This window comes from Haliaeetus albicilla, chromosome 4 (genome assembly GCF_947461875.1).
Source record: "Haliaeetus albicilla chromosome 4, bHalAlb1.1, whole genome shotgun sequence".
In the NCBI taxonomy this organism is placed as follows: domain Eukaryota; kingdom Metazoa; phylum Chordata; class Aves; order Accipitriformes; family Accipitridae; genus Haliaeetus; species Haliaeetus albicilla.
The window spans coordinates 8271711-8292963 of record NC_091486.1 but is presented as its reverse complement, the minus strand read 5'-3'; the positions used below and the strand labels follow the sequence as shown (position 1 = coordinate 8292963).

Below are 21253 nucleotides of genomic sequence, written 5' to 3'. Positions count from 1 at the left end.
GTACCTCAACATGAACTCAGTATATAGTAGCAACAGCCGGTTTTCAGTGACTTCTTTTAACTTAGAAGTGAACATGATGTGAAGTAAACTTTTGCTAAGCCACCTCATTCCTGTAGTGCTCGTGTAATTCTGTAAGTCTCAGACGTTAAATCTGAAGCTTAGCCCATTCAGTTATGTTACTCATGTGTGCTTTAAATGATAAAACTGTTGAATATCTACCCCGTTGGTAGTTGCTGTATTCTGTAACTACAGGTATATCAATTACTATGTAATACTCTGTTTCCAGTAATGCAAACGCTTGTAATTACTTGAATAAGTTTTATTTGAACTATGGATGCTTTTTTTACACTAATGGTAAACTGATCCCATTTTCTGCTAAATCTAAGCTTAAATCTTGGCCCCTGTACAAAATCCAAAGCTGTCTTATCCCTACGAACTTGGTTATTTTTCTACATTTGGAGTGTAACTTCTTGTTACATACTTCTGCATTGTTGAATATTTTCTATCCTTTTATAGTCTGTTTCCTTTCCATCTCAGTGCTACTCTTGGGTCTGATTTTTAACAAATGTAATCTGCGTTATATACTGTCATAAACTATAGCGTGGGCAGACAGATGAAATAACAGTAAATTGTCTTAATTTTTCTTTGAAGCACTACAATACTTTCTTTTCAAGTCTGTTTAAATAGTTGTGCCATGAAATGCATCTTACACAGCCACTCTGGATAAGCAATATATTGTACTGTAAATATAGCAATTGCTGTCATAACTTGGAGTTAAAATGTCTGGATGGTAACTAGTGCCTGTCTGATATAAATTGGAAAAGAGCATAGGCCTTCATCCTAAGGTGCTGTTTCAAAAGAAATATTTCTTATTTTGATTCCGGGAAATTGTGAAATATCATGGACAAAATGTTGCTATGCTACATTGAGATCCAAATGGTGATTTTTAGTTTCTCTGTAAAGGATATCCATAAAACTCACTGGTTTTGGTTTTCAGTGTAATTGTAAATACGTGAAACTATGTGTCTTTGTGTCTGAAACTAAATTCAATGTGGTGATAGTAGAGGCTGAGAGGGAGAGGGTATGCAACAAGATGTCACTAGTTTTCCCTCACTGAAACCCACTGCAAATTAGTGAATTGTATGAATTGCAGCCTGGCTGAGGTGTTCAAAATGAATGAAAGTTAATGGGATCAGCATCAGCCTCACAAGTGAATGATTGAATAAATGCAATAAAAGGCTAATAGACAACACTATTACTCTGTTCATCGCTTTGATTACAGATTTTTTTTGTTACAAATTTGAGTACATGCATTATGTAATTTGTAAAATGATGCTGTAGTAGAGACCTTGCTACAACACTATTAAAAATCTTCCCTTTTTGTGAGATAGGAGGTTTGTAGAATAGTGAGATTCTTTCATATGTCGAATCTTAATCTGTTCCTAATGGTGGGAGTGCTGAAGTAATGTATCTCACTGTGATCTGGTACTTCGGTATTTGCATACAATGGCAGTTCTGTATATTCTTTTGGCTAACTGTAAATATAAATGTTTGATATTAGCATAGTGGAATTTTTGAGGTACAGCTGTTTGTGTGAGATTAGAAAAAACAACTTTATTTCTAAGAACTTGTAAAAAAAAAAGTATTTTCAATAAAATTCCCTACCTCACCTCTATTGTGCAGAAATTATCCCATTTTCCTGTTTGATTTTTCTAACTTCATTTCTAAACACAAAGAAGATCCCTTTTTAGTTATTGGCAAAACACTGCTGTGTTTTATCAAATCAATCAAATAGTGGAATGCTTGAATGTCTGAAGTCTAATTTGTTTCCTTTGCTTCCTTTATATTAGGGTGATCAAGTATTTGATGCTGATCATATTGTAGAGATTTTATGCCATCTTAAGCTGCTCCCTCACTCTACCCCAGGGTTGAGAGCTTGTACCCTGTAATTTTATTGTATAGTGGCTGGCCATGCTTGATTTTTTTTTTTTTATTATTATTATTTTGTTTTTCTTTTAGCAGTGGGGAGGAAGGGGTGTGTGTGTGTGTGTGTGTGACAAGAACATACCAAGGATCTTTGTCAGACCTTAGGGGGAAAGGGTCCCAAGCCTTGTTTTGCAGTGGAGGGGACTGAGCAAACACTTTGTTTGCTTTCTTTAATTGGGATGTAAATGCACATTCCCACAATCAGTTCTAAAAATAAATGTCTTAAAAGACTTGGAAGTTTTGCCAGGCTGAACTAGCTAATTAATTCCTCCTTTCTCTGAAATGCTTAACTCCTTACACCTTTAAAAAAACAAAAAAAAAAAACCCATAATGCCAGGAGTGTTCTCTCACGTTGCTACTGGGAATGACTGTTTCTGTGGCTTCTCCTGAGGTGGATATAGCAAACCCAAATCAAAATTTTCAGTACTTGGGTTTGATTCCTCTATATTCCTGCACTTATTATGACACCCTTTTTCTTGCCATAGTTCAGACACCACCTGTATAACTCACTTTCTGAAGTACTCCCATGGTACGGGTCCCTGTGGGAAGTGGAAAGTAGGGAAGAAAAGGCACTCTGCTGTGTGTACTGGAAGCCCTTCCTCAGGAGAACTCTTGTTCTTTTTTACTTACGTGCGAGAACCAGAGTTTTGATAAGGGGGTTGTAGAAAATGGCATCAGTTCCTACTGAACTTTGTAAAAAAGCACTAGTTTTGAACCCAAATAAAAGACTCCGGGTTTTCTGGGCTCAGTGTCTGCTTGAGAAGAAAGGTTGATGCACGTATTTTGAGATGCAAATTTTTACATTATATTGCTGTTTGTAATTTCCAAGACCAGTGTAAAATGGCTGGGTTGGCATGTCTACGAACCCTCCCTTTTCCTGAGATTTGAGCAATAGCTCAGAGCTTTAAATATTACTGCATGTAAAAGAAATACTAGGTATCGCCTACAATGATAAAAGGACAGTGTATTTTCAGGTTCTCTAAATTTAAGCTCCAAATCTTGAGGAAACTTGACATCACAGCAAAGCAGTCATACCTACTACTTGGCAGCCTGCGTACTTTTAAATGGGTTCTTCACTGTTTTTAGAAATGAAGACTGTACTCTTTTTAAAACAGTAAGGCTTGCCCTGCTCAAACACTGTAATTATTAAGCAAGTGTGACCCTTCTCACAGAGTCACTTCTCATTGAAAATAAAGGTTTTTTCAAGAAAGTGCTTAAGGTTTCTCACCCTTTCCCCATACTACATTAGATACCTTATTACAGGTATGTTAATTATCTGGATTTTGATGTGAAAATCTGTGATCTCATTGAGTAAGAAATATGCAAATTTAGACTTGTTTATAGAATGTTCTACTGGACTGGACTCAGCTGAGCGACCCAAGGCACCCTAAACCAATGTACTTTTGGTTTCGCTGTGCTGAGCACAGGGCTGGGATGCACTCACATCTCCCCTCTTCTCCAGCATGATTAAGCTGAAATACCTTTGCTGCAAATGCTGGCCTTAAACAACCACCTCATTCTCTAAGTCCAGTTACACAAAAGCAAAATTAAAAACTCAGGTTAAAGTTTTACAAATCTTTAAGTTGGAGACTAATTTTAGTGCAATGAGCTGGATTAAACATTACATTTAAGTTGCAAATAACTAATAACCTTAATATTGGAGAACTCAGACTTTAACAAAAGATGTTAGTTTTGCTTATGACACGTGCGTAAGAGGGAGGTTTTGTTAATTCTGACATTTTTTAATTAACTCTATATCCTAGAGCGTGCCCATTCTTTCCCTGCCTTATGACCGTCATCTCAGTTTCATTTCATGCTAAATAAAAACTCATATTTACCTTGCAGCTTTGTTGAAGACACTACCTTAATCTGAGAAGAATTAATATACGTCATGGAATTATGTACATCCCACTTCAGTTCATATGCCAGGGCTCCTACCTTTATTCTGCAAGGTACTTTAATGCGAAGATACTGCAACATGACGTTGCCATGGATTTTTGTTATGAGGACCAAACGGTATTCCTCAAAATGGGACTGTTAACTGTTTGAACTTTGAAGATTCCTGTGATGTTAGGATTTCTCTTATACTGGCATAATGTTCTGTCATTGTTATGTGACATTATACCTACAGAAACTATTAATAAAGAATTTTGCTATAAGTTCTGATTTCTCTTTGCTTTTATAAAGTTTAGACCAACCCTCTGAAGTCAGGCTACTGGAATAAAATAAAGTTTGAAAGCTATTTAAGTAACTAAAATGTTTAGCGCTCCAGGGAAAGTTGATTTTTATATAAAACTTAGACCTTCCTTCTTTCCCTTTTGTAAAATACCAATTTTCATGTTACTGCTGGCACTGAATTCAGGGTCTTGAATTCTTGAGAGCTCAGCCCTTAACAGTTGTAGGGCTGAGTTTTACTCATCTCTTCCTGGAGCCTAGGTGCTCACAAAGGCATAAACTTCACCGCATTTTGATGTGGGGAAACCAATTTTTAGTTTCTACAGTGTCTCATTCCCCTGAAATTTTAAATTTGAAAAATACTCAAGAAGCAGCCTTATCAGAAAGAGGACAATCTAAATACTAATACATTTTTGTTTGTTTGTTTTATTAATATATAATAATGTTCTTCAAATTTTATTTCATTTTGTGTGGTTAGTAGTAGCTAGTTTTACTAACTGTAAAAATTGTTTTTGCAATGCAGATGGAGACTGTTACATGTCATCTAATTACATAGTTCTCACACAAGTGTTTCTCAAAACAAGTTTCAGAATCAAATTTGCTGTTCTATTTCAGATTAAGGACATTGAAAAACAGCAGTAGACTATCTAGTGATTCAAACAGCATTTTACAGCCTTTGCAAACAAGAAAGGTGATGCTCCTGTGCTTTTGCTGCTCTGTATCAGCAAACAGAAGGACGAGAAATATAACACATCGCTCAGAACACAGAAAATATGCCACTCTACAATGAAAGAGTCAGTTCACTGGGAATTGTATCCATCAGTATCAATATCTGATGGGGGCAGTAAGGAAGACAAAGCCAGCCTCTTCAGTATTAGAAGTGACAAGACAAGAGGCAACAGGCATAACTTGACATACCGGACAGTCTGTTCAAACATAAAACCATTTCTACCATGAGGGTAGTTGAGGACTGGAACATGTTGGCTAGAAAGGCTGTGGAGTCTCCATCCTTGGCAATACTCAAAGCCAACGGGACAAGGGCCTGAGCAACCTGCTTCAGTCAACCCTGCTCTGAGCAGTAGGATTGGACTAGAGCATCTTCAGAGGCCCCTTCCAACCTTAACCATTCTGTGACCTGAATCTGTCCATAAAATGCACTAGTTTGTTGAGAAAAGACAGTCACAAAGTTTAGATTCAGAATTCTTGCCAGACTAGGAAATGATCTCAATGTAACCTTAATAAAGATGCTCCTGTGTACACCTGGTATCTCTTGTCATTATCACTACAGTATCTCATAGTGATACAGTACCTCAGTAACAAAGGACTGATAAAAATATACGAGAACTAGGGTGGGTTTTTTTTTTCCACCAGCTAAAAATTAAAGGGCCCATCTAGCTAAATAAAAGCTTCAGTGTGTTTTATGCTAGTATAGTTATATGACTTCGGATTCCTATGGGATCATCACAGACACACTTAATGACTCATCTACAAGTTTGAGTAGAGCTTCCTGCAGAGCTTTCAGCATCTGCAATGCTTTCTGCCAAGAGCATATGTTCCATAGGTTTTTACAGACAAACTGGCATTTCAGCTTACCTTGTCTGTCACATACTGGTGATGGTGATGGGGGGGGGGGGGGGGTTGTCTTAAAGTCTCTCCAAATAGAAAAAAAACATGGCCCTGTGTTCACAGTGAAGAAATGCTCACTCCAATGAGCACAGACATTGCAAAAAATGTTACTTTAATCATACTGCTGTCTAATAATAGACTCCTTGTACACAATTGCTCTCTAGTATTCTGCTGTCACTTTTAACTCCAGTTCCTTCTGATCTTTTTTAACAAATAGAAATTTTTTTTATATGGAAAATGTATACTCATTTGGCAAGAGTTTTGAAAAATTCACTGTCTTCCTTTCACAAAGGGATGGTCCAGCAACTGCAGAACAGAAGGGCATTGGTGTTGATCTCTGCATTGAGGGTTTGAAAAATCAGTACATAAAATGAATGTGCATGCCTGTGATATAATTGTTTGTAAAATCTAAATGCAAACTTAGCCTTTTTTTTTTTCCTCATTTCTCCAGTCATTACTCATTTTTAGGGTTTTTTTATAAAGCTAGTAGAAAGGAAGGCAGGATTTATGGGAAGAGACTGATGGAATTTATGAATTATAAAACTGAAATATTTTATTATTACAGAAATCATTCTTTGTTCCTCTAAATTCCTTGCAAAACTTTGAGTTATTCTGCTAATGTGGCTGTTTCAGATGCACAAAAAATGTATTTAAGGAGGGTGACAATTATTTGTTTGATCCTGTGTCAGTCAGGCTGTTCTGTCATCTCCAATCAACGTCATGCACGTTAAGGAGCCCATATGGAATTACAGTACGGTAATTACAATATTGCCTTGCTAGAGCCAAGGGCTTTGGGCTTTTTCAACCCTCCGGTTGGAGAAAAAAACAGGGGAAGGAGTAAAGGACACTGAATTCTTAAGTAATAAACTAATGGGGAAAATGGGATGAGGGAGGCATTTATATTTAGGACACGGTGAGACCATAGACTAAAACATTGAAACCACAGGTGCATCCTGACTTTTGAAAAGTTAAATACTTTATTTGAAAAGGCAAATGCTTTATATCTGTATGTTTCCTTCTACCTTTTAAACACTGTTCTCTCTGAATCAAAGTATATATGATGTCGCTATATAAAGTCCATAATTTTTCTGGTTGTTGTTATATAGTCCACAGGAACCGTAACCACACCATAACAATTCTAATCCAGGGATTAGAAAATCAGGTTTCCTGCCTCCAAGATGACTGCCATACCCACTAAATAACATGCCTCTCTCTAGTGCTCAAATCTGGTCTTTTGAGATATGTAAAAGGCTGCTATTAATTTTATAAAGACTACCCATAAAGGTCAGGAACTTAGCTCTTGAATTGATAGTCATTTAAAAATCTGGGACAAAGCTGATATTTAAAACAAAACAAACACCACAAAAATAATTCTTATAATGGGCGAATGCTAGTGGTTTGGTTTTTTTATAGAGAGAACTTTATGTTTCAAATAAGTATGTATTTCCTGGACTGGCAGTGATAATAGGTTTTTCTACTGCAGAAGATAAGAATTAAACGAAAGCTCTTTCATTTTGAATATTGTCCTCAAAACAACATGCCTGACATAGGCCAGACTCAGCCAGTGTGATATTGGAACAGCAAGGCGCACATCAAAGAAATTTATCAAACATTTTGTCTAAAACTCAATAGTGCCGTGTTTCTGCATGAAAATTACAGGGAAAGTAAATGATGAGTATAAGCATACAAAAAGAGAATTTGTGAGGGGGTTTTATACCATTATAGAGAGTAAAGCTTTTTTATGTATACTATTGTTTAAAGGCTTTCCTGAAATGTTGAAAAACCTATGCATTTACAATACAGTCATATGTCCCATAGAAGAGGTAACCTAAGCTCCCATCAACAATCTCTACGATACAAACTGTCTGCATTTTCCTTTCATTTTTCAATTAAAAATCTACATACCTGGTTAAGCATGCATGCACAAAATCCACTGCAGTGCTGGAGAATCAATCAGGTAGGGAAGGCATCCATCCTCCGTGGGCCCCAATACAGAACATGGCTGCTATCCTATCCATGGAAGCCAGCGGCAGTTTTCCTGTTGCCATCTCAAATAGGGTGCAGTCAACACTCCAGGTGTCTGATTTTCTTCCATATCCAGATTAATTTATAGCTTCTGGTGCCATCCAGTATGGAGTCGCATGCACAGAATTCAGCATCTCGATCTGTGTGCCACGGAGGCTTACCCAAGCTAAACGCCTGGCACAACCAAAGTCAGTTAGCTTTACTATACCATTTGGCATAAGCATTACATTATTGCCTTTGATATCCCTATGTACCACACAATTGTCATGTAAATATGCAACCCCTTGTAGAATTTGGTTTGTATATTTACAAAGGACAATTTCTGGCAAAGGACCAAAACGATTAATAATACTAGAAATTGAGCCACCAGGAACAAACTCCATGAAAATGCTTAAAGTGTTGTCTTCCAGACAAGTTCCTAAATAAGTTACAATACTGATGTGCTTCAATGTCTTCAAAAGATCAACTTCCTCATGAAACTTCTGATGCTCCTTTTCTGTAGTGAGTTGATCTGACATAGCCAAAACAACCTGTTTTACAGCTATTGATTGCCCCTGGCTTGTCAGACCACAGTATACCTACAATGAAACTAGCATTTATTAAAGTGAAACATGAAATAAAACTGAGTATTTACTTATTTTAAACAGTATCTTTGTGTTTTTCATGTTTCATGTCTCACTGTATAATCCAAAATATTTAAGTTATTTGTTGAATAGGACAACAGCTAGTTATAAGCTAAGAAGTAGCTCAAAGATGACCAGCACATCCCTTAACTTATACAGATATTAACTTACTGTGCCATAGGATCCCTTTCCAAGGACTTCACCTTTTGTCCACATGATGGGATCTTTGTTAGCTGAACTGCGTCCTGGTAATTCAGTAGATTCCTCAAAGTTTACCAGTTCACTTTCTTCATTTGATGCCAAAAAGGCTCTACTGTAACTCTGCTTAAAAGGTGATGGTCAGTGTGGGGAGAAAGCAGGGAGGAAAATAAAGGCTTCATATTATCCTTACATTTTTTTTATAAGGAGTATTTTTCACCTGGCATGACTCTTCTCTATAGATATGTATGTACTTATTGGCCAGTTCATCGATAAAATTGCTATACTAAGTAAGACAATGTAAATATTTTCAAGTATATATCACAACAATGCATAACCAGAAGATTATAGCATGACATCTTTTTCCATTGACAGGAAGATAGACAGAAGGAACACTTAAAAGAGCAGGATAGACATCTGCTTATTACTTTTTTTTTTGTCATGTAGGTACAGTTTGCTAAGCTGAGGGGTGAATATGACTATCGCCTTACTCTAGGTAACATATGCAACCCAAGTCTGATGAAAACAATTTGGACATGACTTCACAGGAAGAAGAGACTGCTTTAGAAAGATGGTAATAATTACTCCATCCAGCCATGGGTCTCCCTAGGAGAAGTGAGAATGGAGGTATAATTGGCACCTGTACCTGCAGAAGCATAAGGAAGTGCATCAACATGTGGTGAAAGAAATTTCCTTATAATTTTGTAATTTAAATAGACAAAAAGCTAACAGGGCCAAGGAGAAGTGGTACTAGTAGATAAGCACCTTAGTAAGTAAAGGTTCTTAACTGACTTGGGGACCAGAATCTAAGCCTTCTGAGTTGAAGTTTTGATTAAACATTAATTAAACAGCCTTAAATCTGTCTGATAAGCCAGTACTTGTAGTGCATACCTAGAAAAGTATCTGGCTGCACTCAGAGATTCAAAGAAATTGCCCTTTTGGATATAAAAGAATCATTTGTAGTGTCTTTTCATATTCCTTAGGTGTCAAGATCTCAAGAGCTTTTTGCCTTGCCCCAGCACCTTTTTATACATACTATTCAGTTAAAATAGCTTCTGCTTTTTATTCACTACAATTTCTCAGTTTATCTTCACCCATCATATAAGCCTTGAGAACTATTCTTGTCATGCCTTCATACTATCTGGCCTGTGTCCTGACATGCAGCCTCTAACATGGGTATCCTCAACTGAGCACTGGAAGAATCAGTGGGCAGCTGGCCCAAGGAAAAGAGACTTGATCATTAATGAGCACATATTTCCTATCTTTCATCCAAACTTGTGTTGAAGCATGACTCAAAGGAACTAGCAAGTTACAAGAAATTACTTTTACCTTCTCTAGAGCACTATTTACTATTGCTCCATCTCCATTCATCATATTTTCTTCTTCTTTAGTATGTGTATTTTGCATTTTAAAACTTGTATTTTTTGTTCCTGAAGAGTTGATGTCTTTTTCTTCAAGCATTAGCAATTCTTCGGCCAGACAACAAAGCAACTCATCAGTCACATCCTTATTATCTGCCCAGGACAAAATGTTCTGACTTGTCTGGAAACGGGCTGTTAACATTTTTTTTTGTCTGAATGACTAAAGGCTGAGTCAATTCATTTCCCAAACCACTGTTTTGAAGCGTGGATGCCCAACTGTGAATTATTTTTTTTGTAGGGGATTGACACTCCAGTCTATCTGAAAAGGGCAATGCTTCACCTTTATTTATAGACTTGAAGGAGGCCTGGTCTGACTCCAGGCCTTTGCAGCCATCCATATCCACCCTGCACTGGGGTACACAAATGTTCTGGTCTGTTGTTAGTAGGCTGCTACTTAAAGCAACACATTCTCTGTAGTCTTTATCACTGAACTGCAGAAGATTCTGGCTACAGGTAGCAGCTCTCTGATGGTTGGATATATACTGACTGTCTAAAGACTGCTTCAAAGAAAATTCTTTAAATAGTTGATAAATTTGAATTTGAAAAAAATTTATTTTTCTTAGTTGATTGTGAAAGTTCTTTTAAAAAGGTAAGCTGATTGATGATCTGTGTCTTCAGGAAACAACGTCAAGCTCCTTGAAGTGTTTATTTGAAAATCTGAATCAGAACTTATTACATTATCTTGCTATGTGTTGCTGTCACTCAACTCAGTACTTCTGTCCTTTGTAATTAAACCTTTGTGCTTTTGTTTAGTGCCAGGTATGGTCATCTTTGGCTTACAATACATTCTCTTTTGAGTATTTCTTACTCGGCTGCTCTGTCTCCCTATACTGCAGGTAGATCTGCAGGTGCTAGCAGTGCATCTCCCAGATGGAGCAGAACAAACATTTCTATAAAATCTGTTCTCATGTTGATCAAGCTCACACATGTGGGAATAGACAGGAGTTCCAAACATTTCATAAATGCCTGGGCCTTTGTCATTTGAACTTATTTTCTTGAACATGTCACTGTATTTCAGATCTACAAAATCTGAAGCAGACTGTGCATGTGGTAGAGAAAGTAGAGTAACAGCTTTAAGATAACTGAATTTTTGCAACTACAAGAGAAACTTTGCTTTTTAAGTTTCTGAGCACTCTGAGCAAAATTATCTTTGTCTCCTGGAGGGTTGGGGGTTTTTTTTGATACTTCAGGGAAGTCTCCGATTCCACATGTGACAGTTCCAAAGACAGAAAAATCTGGCTCTTGGCATTACATTTTGTGGAAATCTCATCAGAAACAATTAAGTCTTCAGATATCTTTATCTTGCTACTAATTTTAGATTTTCATGAATATTTATCTCTACCCATCTTTACTTTATTTTTGTCATTTTCTTTACGAGCAAGAATGTTGAAGCTCTGACTAACATCAGGAGGCAGGCTACAAATGACACTCTTTTTTGTGGCAGGTTGTTCAGCAATGTGTGGTTCCCTAGCCGGTTCTTGTTCAGAGAATGTAACATGAACAACAGGTACAAGCTCACTGTGGTCTTCTGAAGTTGCTTCTGACATTGCTTCTTTTTCCATTTCAAATTGAGAGACAAACATTATTTACTGTCTGTTTTCCAGAAGGATCATGCACTTCTACTCTGGGAATTACTGCAGCTACAGAATTATCTTATAAGGCATGGCAGGCCTCTATCACTTCATTTTTACAGGAAGAATCTAAATAATGATTGTCAAGTACAAAGTTTGCACTCTCAGCATCTTCATGCGGTCTATAATCCAGTATCATCTCTGTAGCATTTCCTTCTTCTAGACCAGTTCTACAGCAATTATCTGCTCTTCTTTCCTTATTGCTAGCTCTCGAGGCATCTCTGTTGCTTGACATTGTAAGTGTTGTCTGAGCTGCAAATATTCCGCAGTTTATCAGAGCATTACTTGAGCTCAAGTAGGGATGACTATCATCATAGAAACTGGCTTGTGTCATAAGATCTACATTCTTACAAGCCACTGAAAACTGGTACTTCATCTGGTCATTCATTTCAGCATTAGTAGCTACATCAGCTTCCCTGCATTTTAAATTGCTTTGAGTTTCTTCTTTCTTATTGCTAGGATACTTACAATAGTTACTCATGCTGAAGTAGTACAGGTCTTTCACTGCAGTGAACCTATCAGAAATAGTAGCCACAATCAGGTCTGATGACTTTTCAGTGTGCCTTTTTAATAGATTGTCTAACCGATACTGATAAAACTTAGTAACTGGTTTTATAGGCTGAGGAATAGAGTTCATAATATTCAAAATATTTCTTATGTTGGTGCTTTCATTGACAATATTATCCTCTAGAGAAGCAAGATGAATTGTTCTTACAGGCTGAAATCTCACTGGTGGCAAACAAAACTGTAATTTCCATAAAAACCATTAATAATGAGCTACCCAATAGATACAGGTAAAATCTAATCACTAAGAACCAAGTAGACTAAGGAAAAAAAAAATCAGAAAAGGACTATTCTTTTATATATTCCCATATTTAACCTAATATGAAGTATAATATCAAAACTCTGAGGAAATACGTCAATTTTCTCACATCCATACATGAATTTTCTCACATCCAGAATTATTTAGGATGAGAGGAAATAGTCTCATGTTGCGCCAGGGGAGATTTAGATTGGATATTAGAAAAAATTTCTTTACTGAAAGGCTTTTCAGGCATTGGAACAGGCTGCCCAGGGAAGTGGTGGTGTCACCATCCCTGGAGGTGTTCAAAAAATGCATAGACATGGCACTTCAGGACATGGTTTAGTGGGCATGGTGCTGTTGGGTTGATGGTTGGACTCTGTGATCTTAAAGGTCTTTTCCAACCTAAAGGAGTCTATGATTTCTAAGTAAGTACTTCATATTACAGAAAGTGGGATCCTTTGCTATAAGGCACAAGTCATTCTCCATGATTTAAAAATAATAAGCTTTGTCCACACATGGAAATCATCTTGTCAGTTATTAACTACGTCTTGTGCCACATAGCATGTTTGCTACAGGAATTCGAAGGCTGGTCAGTGGCTACATATGCCAAAGTTTCTTTCTTGCTGTGCGCTCTCACTGAATGAGAGTGCCACTCTTATGCTGATGTTTAAACTCTTTTTATGTAACCCTCCAAAATGTGCTCACACCAGTAATTATATTCCCAATGGAATTAGATCCAACGTAAGCAGTTTTTAAGAAGCAAAAGATAGACTATTATAACAGAATGCTATTTTATCCATGGAGAAAACTATTCTTACAAATTATTTGTAGGTTTTAAAAGACATTATTATAAATCTAAACTGTAGATTTTCCATATCTTTGGTGCAGTCTTACAAAATTCCATAAACCGTGTTATACAGCCACAGATTCAACTCACAGAGTTTTAAGTACATCAGAAGATAGCACACTCTGCCTTTCACTTTCAGGGAAGTTAAATGGATAGCTACCCAAAGGCCATTTTTATATGGGAGCTAACACAGAAGTCTGTTGCGTGTGGGGTGTATTTTATTTTCCTCTTTTCTTCCCTCTCCTCCCATCCCATTAGTTGAAAGGTACCGTTTATCTTTGAAAGAGTACAGATCTGAGAATTTGAGTACTTTGTTGTGACTATTCAGATGAACAGTGAGAATAATTTTCTGAAAATAATATTTCTGTTCTTTATTTTATAGGAAATGGAGAAAAAATAGGCATGAATGTGCTGTATATTTTTATGCAAATGAATGCAACAGAAATAATCACACAGTCATATGCTCCAAGTACTCATTTGCATGTCTATATTCAACATCAGTTTGCAATCTGCAGGAAATTTTTGTTTGCATTCCAAGGGCAAACTGAGGTTTGAATGTGCCAGGAAAAGCAATGCGTGCTGGTTTGAAATTTACAGTTCTGAAGGCTTTGTCTAGTCTGCATGGCATTAATATGAATGCTTAGTTTATTCCAAATGATATGCCTCTAGAAATCATCAGAGCCTAAGACATGAAATAAAGCTGTATTAAATCACACTGCGGTCAGCTAAATTATTTTTCTTAAACATTTCCCTCCATTTGAAATGTTTTTTCCATAGCCCTTTTTATGATCTTCTGTCAGAACTCTGCTATTACTCCTATAGTTTTCTTTACTTTTTTTCCTGTGAATACTGTTGTATTCTGTAGTGGGTTCACTAAAGCATACAGCTGATTCAATGACTCAAGTCCTTTGTACAAAGGGCTATTACTTAATATCCATGAAGACCAAATTCTCTTTTTTCTAAATACAGTATATTTGATCTTTTGTAACTTTTAAGGCTCATGTCGTATAAAGCACTGATACATGTAAAATTACTAGTTTGTTTGTAGGTACAAAAGTTTTGTCAGGAATCCTATTTACACTTATCACAAAATTTCGTGTCAGATATGTTTAATCCTAAAACCTTATTTTTTATTTGCTAACACAACAAATTTCAGCCATCATCTAATACCCAGACAGTTCTTCAATTTGGCTTCAATTTTAAATTACCACTCAATACAAGAAAATTTTTTGTTTTTTTAAATTTGACAAAACTAGATATCTAATACATTTAACATATAGGATGCACATATTTTAAATTAACTTACATACTTCTATTTTAAAAGGTTTTATACCTTTTTGAACTTCCAGCCCTTTACCCCCCAAAATCCCTGATGTAACATTGCTGACAAATTGTTGATATACATCTGAAGATTTGCTGACACATATATATATATTAAAAATATATGTAAAAATACTTCATGTTCATCCAAAAACCTGAAGACTAAGCAGAGAAAACTACCTACACTTCTTCTGTATTTCTATTTTTAAGGTTTTGAAAGCATATAATACTTTTAACGGTGTTCAGTTTTATAATACCATCTTACCTCAGATCTCGTTCCATGTTTTTAGCATTGTTGTATTTAACCCTTAAAAATCAAAACAGATGAAATGTTACATTTATATTCTTAAACAGACTACAATTTTCATTTATAAATTAATTGCAAACTGTAGGCTTCTGGGGACAAAGAATCTGTCTGATGTGTGGTTGCAGGACTGTGCTATAAGTCTGCTAGACAGAAGAAAGTTGTAAGTTGAAATTTAATTGTGATACTTAACTTTACAATTCAAATTTCTACAGAAAACTATAAAATACGATAATTTAAAAATACTTTGACTCTAATAATTTAAGCAAATATTTCTCCTCAATTTCAGATATTTGCTAACTGCAAAATGTGGCTAATTAATATTGCCAGTATGAGGAAAAAAGTGAAAGAGATGCCATCATGGCCCCGCTGCAGCTACAGAGAATTACACTTTACATTTTGTGGGCTCAGTTTCATTATACAGAGTAACAGGAATGGTGAAGTCTGTCATTGCTTCTCTTTATCTCCTCCATCCTGCAAATACACACACACATATAATTAAAGAAGAAGATCACATGGCTGAAGACTACTTCACGTGAAGTGTGATGTTTCATCTGTAACGCTAACTGATTTTTACATGGAAACCATGCCACTTGTTGATCTGGCCACAGTCTGGATGTTGGTGCTATTTGGCTAAAAGGCAAAAACAAAAAACCAAGATACAGCGTGAAAATAAGTGGAAGGAGCCTACTCAGTTCAAATAATCATATGACTGAAGAATAATGTGAACAAGAAGTTTGTAAGATCCAAGACCAAAGTATGTTTTCTTTCTTCCCCCATCTGGGAAGTTGTGGCTCTCCCTGGAAGCATCCGATTGCAATGCCAGAGATTGACTACAAGTGAGAATGAATGACAAACAATGTAAACCAAGCAACAACAGGAATGGAAAAACATATTGCCCACCTTCCCCTTCTTGACAAAAACTGATTGCTTCCAGTATGTATTTTTTATGAATCATCAGAAAAGGGTGTCAGAAGAATTCTGAAGACCAGATGTGCTTTTATTATTTATAAAATATGCTGTGGTCTGCCTGAAAGAATAGAGGCTGTGTGGACAAGTCTCAGATTTCTGCCACCTCGTTTCTGCAGAATGAAAAATCCAAATACGGAAAAACATAAAAACTGTGACTGAAAAGAGGTACAAAAACATAGTCTAAGATAATCTTAAAGCTGTATGCAAGACAATTGTCTGTTTTTAGTAGGTCAAATGCTGCTGTAAAACCATATACCATTATGTTTTTTCATATTGTACCAAATAATTTGTTCATCTAGTGCCATATCCTGCCTCCAGCAATGGCTGATAATTGACATTGGGAAGACAGAAACACTACACAACATATATAGCTGTATATAAAGTCTGGCACTAAGGAAATCTTTTCTTACTCATAGACTACTACCTGCTTTTTCTCCATTTTTGCATACCCAACTGCAAATTATATATTAATATTACTTACCTGCTCTTTCCTAGAGCTTTCTATGACTGATGCATTTCTTTCATTATCTTATCTGCATTCTGAAGAGCAACAACACTTCCACAATGTGCAACAATACATTCGTATTTGCATAAAAGCAGTATAATTCACTGACCAGCAATACAATGCAAATGCAGCTATTTTTGGACACTAAAATATTATTATAAAGAAATACAGGAAGTAACTATCAGAAAAAAAGAGCATGTTTCATTTGACTAACATACCTATACTAACTTCCTGTTATAATTTTTGGAAATGTGAATGCATAAATCTAAATTATTTTTCGTTATTTAGGTAAGTGTATTAATTCAATGTGCTATAAAAGCAAAGAATATCTAAAAAAATTCCAGTTACAGCTCCTATTTCAATAGAACAGAAATATAAGAAAAATATTGACAGGAAACTCTACAAAAGTAGAGCATTTAAAAATAGGAAGGCTATTGAAACCAAAACAAATCTTAGGAGTTTTCAAAGGTGGAAAATAACTCTGAGTTTGATCTCAGATTTTTTTGTGGTTGCTTGGTTTTGCCAAGTAGCCAGATTTCAAGTTAACATTGTTCTTTTTCTTCTTCAGATCCCACGTTACACTTTATATGTATAAATTTTGGTTAGACTACCTTCTTTGCTTCTCCTCTTATTTTGTTGGTTGTCAGACATACTGTCCTTAGATGTATTAAGGTCCAGAAATGTGAAAAAATGTTTTGTTAATTGACTTCCAATTCACATGTACAAAGTACTACTTCATATTTCATTACTTCAGAGCCATAAGTAAGACAAAAGCAACATTTTAAAAGTACTAGAAATTATTAAAAACATTATAATTTAACATCCAATGCCCTGTCCTGCGAATACACAAACAGTCCAGACACAGTTTTTATTGCTAAAAACTCAACATATGCTATTTTGGATAAGACATGAAAGCTGTCAGTATTATTTTGCTGATATCATCCTCACTGTTGGACTAGAAAGTCAACACTTCACATTTGGGAGATAACTGAATTTTTAACATATTACTGAGAAACCAAATCTGAATTAAGTGTGTATCTTTCTCTACTTGGTCAAAACTATCTCTCAGCAAAAAAGGTTTGACATCCAAAACTTTCTGAGCACAGAATAGCTTGTACACTGGAGCCTCAAAAAACCTCTTTGATAGCTTATTCCAAGGAAACATGAATTCAACTGGAATCTTTCTACAAATTTCAGAGAAGTATGTAATTTACTTTGTTAATAACTTTTAAGCATCTTGAGAAGTAATTGTCCCATAATACAGTCTAATTTTAAACATATGTTCAAAATTTAGCTGGGCATTCTCCTCTACAAAGCCAGTGTATCCAGGCTGATCTGACTGAAAACATTAACAAAAGTCACATTGACATCAACAAGGTATAAATTTCAAACTTTATCCCAGACCTATTATAAATTCATAAATACATGAATGGTAATGTATTATCTCTGAAAATTTACAAAGGTAAAGTTTTGAGGTGTTTAAAAATTGTACACAATATAAAAAATAACTGGCCATTATGTTGCTGACTCTTTTGTTGCCATTGAATTTCTGTTACCTGTGCCAGGCATCTGACTGAATTTGATATAACCAAGAGTCACCAGCAGAGACAGAGCTAGCCTACTTACTTATTAGTAGTAAACTTCTGTTTCTCACTTAAAACTATTGCATTGTCAGAAACAGTATCCTAACTATGACTGTACCTTTCTGTGAGCATCTTAGTACCTCTGTATGTTTAGAAAAATATATTATTCAAATTGTACTACATTTATAAACCCAAAACACCTTAAAGCTTACGTAAAATTAGTATTACAAACATTTGATATTTTAACTCCTGGTTGTTGAGAGACGTAACAATAGCTCAAGGAAATGAGTTACAGAGCTATCCATGTACCATCTGTAGTCTGGCACCATTAACTGCTGGCCTTCTATGAGGATATATGAGCTCTCTATACCTACGTGAGAGGCTTAAAAGAGAATTCCATCAGGATTCCCAAATAATGCATTGATATATTTAGCTATCAGTTTTCAAACCTTGAACCCTTCCATATAGAGATTAACGCATCCATAAATAATTGCTTGCATATTCAAAGTTACGCTTTTACAGTCTTTCTAAATTCAGGTAGAAACAGAAGTAACAATAATGTTGATTGTGAGTACTTGTGCCTTGTATTTTCAGTTTAACTTAATAGGATTTTTGAGGAGATCTACAAGCCCACAATAGCAAAGTCAAACAATAAACATTTGAAAAAGGTGATCTCAGGAAATTAAAACAGCAAGTATTTTCTCTCTTTGTACATTTATTTTCTACACCTTATGTTAACAATTGTATGCAGAAGTAACAGTAGACAGCTAGGTGCTTGTCCAAACTGACAGCAAAGTCATAGTCTACGAAGCAGGTTGTATGAAAGTAGTTTAGTTGCAGTGGAATACTACAGTTCTTGCAGAAAAGAAAATGCTTGGGAAGACTTAGACATCCGTTAGCCTTATTGCTGACTTCAGTGGGACTGAGATTTCGCAACAGTTTAGATCGTAAAGCGTATACTTGTGAAGCAGAACATGTAGATTCTTTTCTCACACCTAGCATGGATGCTTGGATCATCTTAGAAAGCTATCTAAGCTCTACAAATATTTTTTAACATAGAAAGAAAACATGCTAATTATCTAAATGTGTAAAGTTTTCAATATATTAATTCAATGGGTCATATTTATTTTTGAGATTGTTTTCAGAAATAAAACACAGTATGTATTTTGAATTAATTATACTGTTCATTTAAAACTTTCTCTCTACTGTATCTGTATTCCTAACTGTAGCTGATCTAAATGGCATTTCTTTCTGAAGAAAAGAGTATCTTTTGGTAAAAAAAAAAAAGCTGATAGTTGCTGAAAAACACTGAAAAGATCAAAATAGATTAACCCCCTCCCCAGACTTTTAATTGGAAATGCCACCATTGTGATTTTAGGTTTTAAGGCTGTTTCAAATGACTCTTACCCCTTATGCTGTATCATCTCTAAGGCATTACTAAATTCCCACAGTGGGAACAAGCTGTCCCCAAACATTGTTTTTTCCAGACAAAGATGCTTTTATTAGGGTTTACCCTTAATTAGAAGATTGTAATGAACCTTTCCCACAACTAATCAGCAACAGCTGTAGGAAAGGAGCTAGCTGTCAGCCTCCTGGTTAATATAGCTGTGTGTGGGCAACATTGATCCTGTTTACAGTTGACACTATTCCTGAATATGGTGAGTAAGTGTACTGTTTCACGATTATGAAAATATCAACCCTCTTTTCTAAGATTAAACTCAAAGATTAACAATATCACAAGATGATAGTAGCGTAAACAACACAGAACAATCACAAATTGCAGACTCTTAAAGAAGAAACATGAGAGGGTAAAGTCAAAGGATTTGAAGATTTGAAATTCTAGGCAGCTAATTCTTAAAATAAAATTAATCTCAATTAATAGTTCTGATGGATTTGGGACTGAAAAACATAGTGAACTTCTGTTTCTCAAGTGACAAGAACACATAACGTAATTAAAGACAGTGAATTGCAATTAATAAAAGAAAATACAATCATGAATATTGGTTAATATCTGTATTAAAATGTTTCCCAGTGTCTTTATTATTTAATAAATAACTTAATAGTTTTAAAAAATAAACCATGAACTGCGTAAGATATTGTATGTAAAATAACTAAGATAGATATCTTATGTGTATGAATGTACCTGAATGAATATGAATATACATTTAAACATACATGAATAGCAGTGTCAAATTCTTACATTGGGTAACTCTGGGTGTTAGAGAGGAATATTATAAAATCCATAGTGGAAAATTATGTAATAATATGCCTATAAGAAATTTTTTTCCTACTAGCTAATCAAGAAGTATGTAATATGACAATTTATATCTTTTACATAGGTATGTTCCCGTTAATATTATTGAAGGGGCTCTAACTTTTTACACAGCATGAATATCTTACTCCTTTCTGGCTTATGTGAAATGTTCTGTTGTACTGACATAATTGATATAATGTGGCAGTGGGTTCTCCTATTTAACTGTGTAAGAAATATATGTTATGTTCATTTAAAACAATTATCTTTCACAAAAATGTTTCCATTCTCTTGCCTTTAATTTGCTGCGATACATTCTCTCCTCACACAAAAATATTGCATAACCACCACATACATACTACCAAATTAAGCTGGTTTAGAACTTAATTCATATGGTAGGCTAAAAGAAAGGCCTGTTTTTTAGAAAATTATGTTTATGTTCATTAAATCCATAGATAGGTAGAACTATGAAAAATAGGGCACCTAGTGGCTCTTATGTTGCTGATTTCTTTATAAAACTTTATTTTCTCTCTGCTCTTTTACTCACATGCGTATTTTTACTCCATTGCTTGTCTTTTCATCACCCAGCTGAATAAATACTCTGGTTTATACATCTTCCACACCTAGTAGTACATAACATTTTCAACATTCATTATAAATTTTATTACAAGTTATTCCTAACAGCAATCTTGGGTACTACTCTGGAAAAGTTTTTTCTTTATTTAACCCTGGCAATGTTTTTTCTTAATTTATTCATAAATACCTATTTTTTTCCTTTGCAGCTGAGCTCAGGGCTCTCAGTAGTACTACTCATGTACAGGGAAAAACCACCTAATGTCAAAGTACTACCAACGGTAAGATGTATGCAACAGATGGAAAGTAACAATCAACGTAGCTGTCTGTCCCTAAGGAATTGTTCCATTTCAAAGTCACTACAGAGGTCAGTGGAAATGAAGTGCCTATGTGGCTTCTGTTGGACTC

The 21253-nt window shown here is 35.4% G+C and overlaps 2 protein-coding genes across 6 annotated transcripts in view; one reads left to right on the top strand and one right to left on the bottom strand.

Moving 5' to 3' along the window:
* CCNT2 (cyclin T2) overlaps positions 1-4145 on the top strand; it is a 28634-nt gene extending 24489 nt beyond the window's left edge. For all 5 annotated transcript variants that reach the window (XM_069780821.1, XM_069780820.1, XM_009918335.2 and 2 more), the window contains one exon: positions 1-4145. This exon is cut by the window's left edge. The gene's annotated coding sequence lies outside the window, so the exon portion shown is untranslated.
* A 199-nt stretch (positions 4146-4344) lies between these two features.
* On the bottom strand, positions 4345-18153 carry MAP3K19 (mitogen-activated protein kinase kinase kinase 19). Its single transcript, XM_069782949.1, is given in 12 exon segments — positions 4345-6124; positions 7693-8390; positions 8607-8759; positions 9963-10182; positions 10184-10572; positions 10574-10657; positions 10659-11125; positions 11128-11221; positions 11224-11623; positions 11625-12430; positions 16438-16489; positions 18140-18153. Coding segments are annotated over 12 exon segments (3444 nt in total). The 3' UTR covers positions 4345-6057.
* Between the last annotated feature and the right edge of the window lie 3100 nt (positions 18154-21253).